Source organism: Mandrillus leucophaeus, unplaced genomic scaffold (assembly GCF_000951045.1).
Source record: "Mandrillus leucophaeus isolate KB7577 unplaced genomic scaffold, Mleu.le_1.0 Scaffold214, whole genome shotgun sequence".
Lineage (NCBI taxonomy): Eukaryota > Metazoa > Chordata > Mammalia > Primates > Cercopithecidae > Mandrillus > Mandrillus leucophaeus.
The window spans coordinates 3,872,615-3,882,731 of record NW_012102188.1 but is presented as its reverse complement, the minus strand read 5'-3'; the positions used below and the strand labels follow the sequence as shown (position 1 = coordinate 3,882,731).

Genomic DNA, 10,117 nt, shown 5'->3' with positions numbered 1-10,117 from the left:
ACTCTGGAGTTTTCTGCATCCATTTTGCTTTAAATGAGGCATGCATGTTTTCATGGCTGCGATGAAACCCCTACAAAGGAAGGAGCCTTCTCCAGTTTAGCAATATTTATGTTACTCTTAAAAAATAACAAAGTTGACCCTGGCAGATGTTTGTACTGGGAGGTTCAGATCCATCCAGGCCACCACTGTTAATAGCCCATGGGGAAGTCCCTGCAGTCTCTCAGGGAAGTCGTTCTGTGTAGAATCTGTAATTTCACAGGCAAATCCTACAACTAAGAAACAATTAATGAAAATATCTGTGAAGGGTTTAATGGATACAGAGACGAGGGATATAAACAATGTGACACTATGTCCTGTTAACTGACAGAGAACAGAAGGGCTGGAACGGGACCCAGACAGCAGGGTTTATGACCGCCTCTGCTGTGACGTCACAGCCTGGTAGGGAGGGGGCTGCAGTCCTCAAGAAACTGCCAGTGGACAAAGTTCAAACAAGAGTTCCAGTTCCCTGGAACCTGAGTCGGGAGGCCTGCAGTTCACTTTCTGTCTGTTTGCTGGCCAGCACCAGGCTTTCCCAGACAGGCCTATGCTAGAGGGCTGGATAGTGTGGTAGAGTGGTGGACAGAGAGCTGCTTCTATCCACAAGGCAGCCATATGCTGACTGAGAGATAACTTTGTGTCTGGAAGAGCCCTCTGATTTCCTATACTAATGGCCTTACACAAGATGGAGGATTTTACATTTGATGGAACAAAGCGCTTAAGTGTCAACTACGTGAAGGGAATTCTTCAACCCACAGTCACCTGTGACATCTGGGATGAGATCTGGAACTTCCAAGCCAAGCCTGATGACCTGCTTATTTCTACCTATCCTAAAGCAGGTAGGTGGAAGGGCTTACAGGGGAAGGGGAAGAGGAGAGTTAGGAAGGTAAGTGGGAAGGATGCATTAGTCATGAAATAAAGAAGTTGATCTGGAAAACTCTACTGGACGGAGTGATACGGCTAAAGAAAGTTACTAGTGGAAACTGAAGCTATACCGAAACATACTAAAATGACACACAAATTTTTAGAATTCAACCTTCCTATGATGTTATGATGTACTTACTTTTTTTTTTTTTTTTTACTTTCCCAGGAGACAGTGAAAACAGCTGAGAGCAAAAGGGTATACTTGTTTATTTATTCGTTCCCAATCTAGGCCCTTATTGCAAATCTTGTAAAAAGCTGCTTTGAGTGTGTGAGCTAGAAAGGGGATCCCGAGGCTGATTTGGGAAAGAAATAGGGGAGCTTTGGTTCTGCAATGCTGATACCACCTCAGCAGCCCTCCCATCTCACGGTCTGAGAACCATCCTTCTGATTTCCACCTTCCTTTGTGGTAAATTGTGAACCAACTCTCTTATCTCAACAATCAGTTTAACAAAGTTGTCTGTAAAAGTAGGACTAGCTTGAGCCCAGCAACCACATCATAAAAATTGGGGGATGATGAGGTGGAAATAGTTCTTTATAAATATTTTTGCATATCTACATATCTACCAGAAATAGTTTACTCAGTCTACACACAAATTATATATACATTTGCTCTTTGCAAAATCAAGCTGTCAAAAACTCTTGTTATACACACACAAATACACACACACCAAAAAATCTAAACCTCAGTATTTTCTGAGACTGTTCAAAACCCTCTTTTGTTCTTATCTCTCAAGATCCTGACAGAAGATTCTGTAGGAACACGGAGGCCTTGGTCTCTTCTTTGTCCATCTGTTTCATGTTGGTCCTGATTTCCCAAACTTACTCATCGGGAGCCCATTCAGGATCAAATTTGTCTGAATGTAAATTTCTAAAAGTAGCCACTGGTGAGGATCACATCTTATCATTTTAACTTCATCGACAATTCCACTTGATTATCAATTCGGTACCTAAATAATCTTTTCTCTACCTGCCAAATGCAAGTCCTAAGATATGGTTCATTTAGGTTTTTCATGGCATTAATGAGGTTTAAGCAATTCAAAAAGCACACTAAGAAAATTAAATGCTTGCCATCTAAAGTAATATTTAATCATAACTAGAACCATATACGTTAATGAAATCTATTTTATTAAAAGGAAGAAGAAACATGCATAGATGGCAAAAATAGTTCACCCTAAATTTTTAAAAGAATAATACTCTGAATGACAAGAAAAAATACATCATGGAATCACTGACCTCTAGAGAATAAATTGAGAAGTCATTCCACTCACCCCAGAACCTCTAGCAACATTTCAATCTGCCCTCATGTTGGCTCATGTCTATAAATTCATTCAATTCATTCATTACAGACATTCAGTGTTATGGCTATGAATTGTCATAAAACTAGTACAAATGGCTGGAATATTCTTTGCATGGATAACTAAAGATATCTTGACCCTTCATCCTGTAATAAAAGTTGCTGCCAGAAAATACAGGAGACAGACTCATATAAAATATAAAATATAATTTAATTTATTTCTAACTTATGCCCTTATTCTAGGCCTTTAAAAGCACTAAATTGAGAATATCAGAAAAGGAATCTATAGAACTTCAGCCAGGTAATACAGGAAAGATCAACCTAGATCAGGATTCAGAAAGCCATCCTGGCTAGGCATGGTGGCTCACACCTGTAATCCCATCACTTTGGGAGGCCAAGGCAGGAGCATCGTTTGAGGCCAGAAGATTGCGTCCAGCCTGGGCAACATAGGGAGACTCCTATCTACAAAAAAAAAAAAATTAAAAATTAGCTGGGTGTGGTGGCGTGTACTCATAGTCCTAGCTATTTGGGAGGCTGAAGCAAGAGGACCATTGAGCCCAGGAGTTGGGAGGCTGCACAGAGCTAGGATCCCACCACAGCACTCCAGCCTGGGCAATAGAGCAAGACCCTGTCTCTGGATAAAAAAGCCGTCTTAAAATAACTCAACATCCTCTTAACCTGGATTTTGCCAGAACAACTGGTGCAACAGATATTCATCAAAGGGTGAAGATTATGTTGATAGCACAATATCACTGTATAAGTCAGGATCAGTGCAAGACACAGACAGACTGAAACTGGGGGATTCCATTCTACCTATGGCCACAGTGGCAGTGGTTGGATCTAGGGCACTGGGCCATGGGACGTGGAATGGTCTTTGCAAAATTTCTATCTGCTGGGGCTACTATCAGCAGACACCTCCTCAGGAAAGATGACTTCTATCTCCCCACTGCCGTCCAAAACTCAGGCTAATGCATCTCACTGGAGGGATCTAAATAGCCTTCAGAATCTTAGTGGCAAAGGAGTTTAGGGAAGGCCTTTTATAGCCTTTCAGCCCATGAAATATGGGGGAAACAGAGAAAATAGAAAAATGAATACTAAGTGTTAATAGTCAATATCAAGTTCAAACCCTAATGGTTCATTTATTCAGCCAAGAAATACTAAGTGTCTCCTATGCTATGTGACTGGGAAAAAGAGAGTTTGAAAGCCATTTAGTCATTTCTCTAAAGGAGACCACAATTTGGGGAGAATGCCCTTTCTAAGGACAATACAGCTAAATCAAGAGAACAATAACAATCCAAATTAATAGTTGTGACAGAAAAAAAATATATTTATCAGTCTAATGTCCATTCAAAATTGGAGTATTTTTTAAAAATTCATATTATGATAATAACATATAAATAAGGAATGCTATTTTCTGAATCCCATTTAAAACCTATCTTTTAAATTCACATAGATGGTCCAGTCAGGGTGACTCTCACCTGTAATCCCAGGATTTTAGGAGGCCAAGGCAAGCAGATCACTTGAGCTCAGGAGTTCCAGATCAGCCTGAGCAACATGGTAAAATCCTGTCTCTACAAAAAGTACAAAAATTAGCCGGGGGTGATTGTGCATACGTGTAACCCCCGCTACTCAGGAGGCTGAGGTGAGAAGATCATTTGAACCCAGGAGGCAGAGGTCGCAGTGAGCTGAGATTGCACCATTGAACTCTAGCCTTGCTACAGAGCAAGATCCTGTCTCAAAAAAAAAAAAAAAAAAAAGACATAGATGTTCTAACAAGTTCTAACAAGTTCTAACAAGTATTTGATCATATTTTAAGGAATATGCTGTACTAAATGTCCATCCATCTTCATTTTACATGTGGGATAAGGAACAACATGGACACAGGAGATAGTGGAATTAATACAAAATGAAGGTGATGTGGAGAAAAGTAAACGGGCACCAACTCATCAACGATTTCCTTTCCTGGAATGGAAAATCCCATCCTTAGGATCTGGTAAGTATGGAATAGCCACACTTCACTACAGTCCTAAAATGCACTTAGGATTTTTACTGTCTTTGAACCTTACAAAATTATAGGCTTTCAAACAATGATTGGTGAGTTTTGTGGTTTTGTCTTTTTTTAACTGTGTCTGGCCACTGTTATACTACAGACATTTTCTAATGGAATTATTGTTTATACAAAAGTGAGTTAAATTTTGTTTCTCTAGTTAGAAATTAATTTTACTTCAAAAGGATAAGCTCAAGTAAGATAACCCTGGTGAAAGGATTTGAATTTTTTAGGTTCTTATTTATTTGGTTGACTGTTATGGTTAGGAATAGTTCTAGCCAAACATCTCTTCATGGGCTAGACATATTCTCTCACACCAGATCTATAGTTACAATGTTCTTGCAGATGCTTTGACCTGTAGCAGCAATAACGGAAGCAGCAGAACCTGGAAGCAAATAGAGAAAAACATAGTAGAAATTGATCAAAAACCAATTTTGCAGGTTTGGAACAAGCTCATGCAATGCCCTCACCACGGATCCTGAAAACACATCTTCCTTTTCACTTGCTGCCACCATCCTTCCTAGAGAAAAACTGTAAGGTAAAAAGCAAAAGGAATTCAGAGCTGTACTCCTTAAAACAACCTTAGTCTTCCATTTCCTCTTAAAACACTTCACTTGTTTAAAAAAAAAAAAAAAGTCTACCTCTTCACAATCATCAATACACAAATTAATACGAATCCTAGCCAGGCACAGTGGCTTATGCCTGTAATCACAGCATTTTGGGAGACTGAGATGGGTGGATCAGCTGAGGTCAGGACTTCGAGACCAGTCTGACCAACATGGTGAAACCTCATCTCTACTAAAAACACAAAATTCGCAGGATGGGGTGGCACACGCCTGTAATCCAAGCTACTCAGGAGGCTAAGGCAGGAGACTCACTTGAACATGGGAGGCAGAGGTTGCAGTGAGCCAAGATGGCGCCATTGCACTCCAGCCTGGGTGACAGAGCGAGACTCTGTCTCAAAAACAAAACAAAACAAAACAAAAAAGTCTCCCATAATCAGGATGACAAAAATGCAGCCTCAGAAAAACTGAACTGTATGAAATGTATCCACCCTAACATGAGTTGCCTGGGCAGTAAAAAAAAAAAAAAAAAAAAAAAAAAGAAAAAGAAAAAATCCTGGTTTTTTTTTTTTTGCTTCTTCCCTCTCCTCCCCTCATCATTCCCAGATAATCTATGTAGCAAGAAATCCCAAGGACAACATGGTGTCCTATTACCATTTCCAAAGAATGAATAAAGCACTTCCTGATCCAGGAACATGGGAAGAGTATTTTGAGACTTTTCTGGCTGGAAAAGGTGAGAGAATTTAGTTTTGTTTCCCTTCATTTCTCAAAATCTCCAAACACCCTAGAAGGAAAGAATCCTTTCTTTTGAACGGCAGGGGCTCTACCTTCTCTAATGGAACTCTCTCACTTCAGGAATTCTCCTTTCAGAGAGATAATAGGACCTCTGTGACTCATTGCCCTGTTTTCCATCCCATCTTCCAGTGTGCTGGGGCTCCTGGCATGAACATGTGAAAGGATGGTGGGAAGCCAAAGACAAACACCGTATTCTCTACCTCTTCTATGAGGACATGAAGAAGGTGAGCACAGTGCCATCTAATGTGTGCCCACTGGGCCATAAAACATTTAAGTCATAATGTATTGACCCCATCAGGGACTCAGATTGATGTGGGGAACAGAAAATTGCTGCACTTCATTGGCTACAGCTGTCATTTGTCCAAATGCACATGGCTGATCATGAGTTTAAGTATCACACAGTCTCACCTGCAGCTTCCTGGTGCTCCCCAGGATGCTGCACATTTCCCTTACAGGGAGGTTATTACCCAATATGGATTGTGTCATTTCTCCCTTGCATATCTATTTTAAAATGCAGTTTAGCAGGAAAAAAATCCTAGCACATTTTGGTTTCTTTGGTTTTGTTTTGTTGTTGTTGTTGTTGTTGTTTTAAGACAGACGAGTTTCACTCTGTCGCCCAGACTGGAGTGCAGTGACGCGATCTCAAGTTACTGCAAGCTCCACATCCCAAGTTCAAGCGATTCTCCTGCCTCAGCCTCTGGAGTAGTTGGGATTACAGTCGCCTGCCACCACACCCAGCTAATTATTTGTACTTCTAGTAGAAACGCGGTTTCACCATGTTGGCCAGGCTGATTTTGAACTTCTGACCTCAAGTGTTCCACCCACCTCCGCCTGCCAAAGTGCTAGGATTACAGGCATGAACTACCGTGCCCGGAGTTTTTGTTTTTTTTATTAGCACTGAGGAACATAGTACTTTTTTTTTTTTTTTTTTTTTTTTGCTCTGTCGCCCAGCCTGGAGTGCGGTGGCCCAATCTGGGCTCACTGCAAGCTCCGCCTCCCGGGTTCACACTATTCTCCTGCCTCAGCCTCCCGAATAGGTGGGATTACAGGCTCCCGCCACCACGCTCGGCTAATTTTTTGTATTTTTTAGTAGAGACGGGGTTTCACCGTGTTAGCCAGGATGGTCTCTATCTCCTGACCCTGTGATCTGCCCGCCCGGCCTCCCAAAGTGCTGGGATTATAGGCGTGAGCCACGACGCCCAGCCAATAGCTTTAAGAAACAGTTTATATACAGAATTATAGTCTCTGTTCTTGAATTGGTCATTGAAAGCCTTGATACTCAACAGGTACTCCACAGACTAGTTTGCATAAGCTACTGGAGCCTGCTCTAGGCCTGCTAAGTCTGAGTTTTATAAAATTCCCACGAGATTCAAGCGCACATCACCATTTAGATGCACTTCTCTAAGGTTCAATCACTGCTGGGCCTTGTGATATCAGTGATTTCTACAAAATATCAAAGGAGTGGAAAACACAGACCATTTTCATGTGGTTTTTAAAATAATTGTTATAGCTCTAGGATTTTCAGAAGCATGACTAAAGAACCAGCAGAACAACCTATGAGGTTTTCAGTATAAAATTCCCTCCTTGTGTTTACATTGTTTTTACTTGGTACAACAGTGTTGTGCCCCATAGGAAGACTCCGGGCAGATGATGTTTGTCTACGGCGTGTATCATAGCCGTGTCAGAGAAAGGATATGTCGCCGGCAATCGGGCTCTTTTGCTTAGGTAGACCCTAGCGTATTATGCATGCCAGGAAGAAACTTTACCGAAACAGGTAATCTAACCTCAGAGTCCCTAAAACTTTTTAAAATATTGCTGTGATCTTGTTCGGGAATGTCCCCTTACAAAGCTCACAATTCTCAGTACTCTGATTCCTAGTCTGTGTGAGGTCAATTAAATGAAACATTTCTGACATACACGCTTTTAAAGCAGAAGCCCACTACAGACACAGTGGTCGGGGTAAGCACTTCCACTTTCCCTTCCCACCCGCTCCCTGCTCCCAGAGATGGAGGAGTCCCACAGCCACAGTGATGTCGCAAGGTTGTATGTCCCTCTGATGAGAAATCAGTGGTTACACTGGAACTGAGCTACTCTCAGTTCCACTTGACTTGGTGGTCTGGTACCAGAGGTACTAGCCATGGGTACCTCTTGACATATGCAAAAAATAAAAATAAAAATTTCTCTCCCCTCCTCCTGCCATCACTGCAGTCTGGGGACATTTCTGTCAATGTCAGAAACAGGATATAGCTTCCTCTCGGTCAGGTCTTACATCTTCTGCCCCTGTGCTTCTGAAATGTCTTGCGCAGGGCTTGTGGACATAACCCTGGCACACTCCCTCAGTGAACCGTTCACTAGGCACTGTACGTCATTGTCTGGTGAATGTTTCACTAACCTTACCCAGTTGATTACATATTAAGGGGAAAAAATTATTAGTGATTCCAATTACTAAAAAAAGAACAATATGGGTCATCACGTTAAAATGAGTCACTTGAGAATTTGTTAAGATTTGTTTTTTATTTTAACTCGAATATGTTACCGGTTACTGTCATTAATCCATCACAATATTTTATTTAAACTAATTCTATTAAATCATTACTCTTCTTTTGACTCTGATCATAGAACCCAAAGCATGAAGTTCAGAAGCTAACAGAATTTATTGAGAAGAAACTAGATGACAAAGTTCTAGATAAAATTGTCCATTACACTTCATTTGATGTTATGAAACAGAATTCAATGGCAAACTATTCATCGATTCCTGCTGAAATCATGGACCACTCCATTTCTCCATTCATGAGAAAAGGTTTTTATAGTTTCTTTTCGTTATAATCTTAAAAGAACTATCAAATATTTTATAGCATTTGAGAGGAGTTTTCTTTCCTATGGCTAGGAAAAAATAATATCTTTAATAAATGATTTGGGGAAAAGAAGTATTTAAGAAGCCACTGATAAAATGAAAATAGTATTTAATTAGCCAATTATTATTAAGATTCAGAGAGTAAGATTTGATGTCTAAATCCAACCACTTATCCCCACTTTCCCTTAAGAGTTCTGGCTAATAACATGAAAATATATGGAATTAAGTCAGAGAGGGGAAAGAATCCATTTTATAGTCGGTTCTATGCCATCAGATTCAGTCATTCAAAGGTACTTACTGAGGGGCTTCTATGTGCCAGGCACTGTTCTAGTCACTGTTTGCAGCAGTGAACAAAACACAAAAATTCATTCCTGCATGGAAATTATATTCTAGTGATAAGCAAAATAAAAGAATACATAGATAACATTAAGAAAAATAAAACTGGGAAAGGTAACAGGGATTACAACCAGAGAATTTGGGGGAGGGGTCATATTTTTTCTTCTTCAAATGGTACCTTGGGCCTCCCAGAAATAGGCCCTTCTTGGTCAGTTTACAGCATGGGAGCTACAGTCATGAGCACCCGCCATGCTTCGATGTGCAGCAGGGCACAGAGAAAGACAAGAAAGCCTTCAGGCCTGCTGTTGTAACATAGTGGTCTTGCTCACTCACTAATGCAGCCAGGCGGTAAGAGGCTCTCCTCGTCTCACAAATCAGACAGGAAAGTTGTCTTCCCTTCAGGATAAGGAAGTGACAGGATAGCAAGAGAAACGTTTTGTCCAATACTGCTCTTCCTGGAACATGGCATAGAAATCATCACACAGAAACAGGAGAACAGGGAAGTACAGACTCTTCCAACAACTACTGACCCTCTCCCACATAACTGTATTTCAGGGGCAGTGGGAGATTGGAAGAAACACTTCACCGTGGCTCAGAATGAGAGATTTGATGAAGATTACAAGAAGAAAATGGCGGATACCAGACTAACTTTCCACTTCCAATTCTAGTAAGGAAGAAAAAGAACTAAAAATATTTTAGTTTATTACCCAGTATATTTAGGTAATAATGAAAGTTTAATTCTCACAACAAATGATATCGGATTCCAGTTATCAGAATAGTTTATTGTGTTTGCTCTTGTTCACTCTACTAAAAAAAAAAATTAAAAAGGCTGGGGGCAAGGTGCTGACAGGCAGCAGGGTGGCAACATGGAGAGAGGGAAGCTCAATAAGTCACTAGTTACAATCCTGGTATCATTGCCAATTATCATATTTACATTTCCTACAATCATGTGCTTATTAACATATTGAAAATGCTTCAGTCCTCACATGATAATACACTAACATTTTCAGATTAAGTTTTGGTTCAAGTTAATTTTTAAATGCATCACTAATGTGTAAATAGTGACTGTTCGTTTCAGCAATTTTTTGGTGGTGAACTGTCAAATGACTCAGTTTCCTCTTGGAACCCTCCAAGAAAAACTTCAGGGTCCTAGTGTAATACATCTGGCCCCATTTCTCACCAGCCTATATATTTAATTGGACTCACTCTCCCACCTTCAGCTAATGCTACAATCCTGGAGTCACCTTTTGACTCATCTTTCCCAGTGC

General features: G+C 40.5%; 1 protein-coding gene across 1 annotated transcript; it reads left to right on the top strand.

Annotated features, from left to right (window-relative positions):
* The first annotated feature begins 238 nt into the window (after positions 1–238).
* On the top strand, positions 239–9,886 carry SULT1C4 (sulfotransferase family, cytosolic, 1C, member 4). Its single transcript, XM_011980546.1, has 7 exons — positions 239–875; positions 4,122–4,247; positions 4,742–4,839; positions 5,471–5,597; positions 5,789–5,883; positions 8,279–8,459; positions 9,405–9,886. Exons 1-7 carry the CDS (start codon positions 707–709, stop codon positions 9,515–9,517), a joined length of 909 nt encoding a protein of 302 aa, XP_011835936.1. The 5' UTR covers positions 239–706; the 3' UTR covers positions 9,518–9,886.
* The last annotated feature ends 231 nt before the right edge of the window (positions 9,887–10,117 follow it).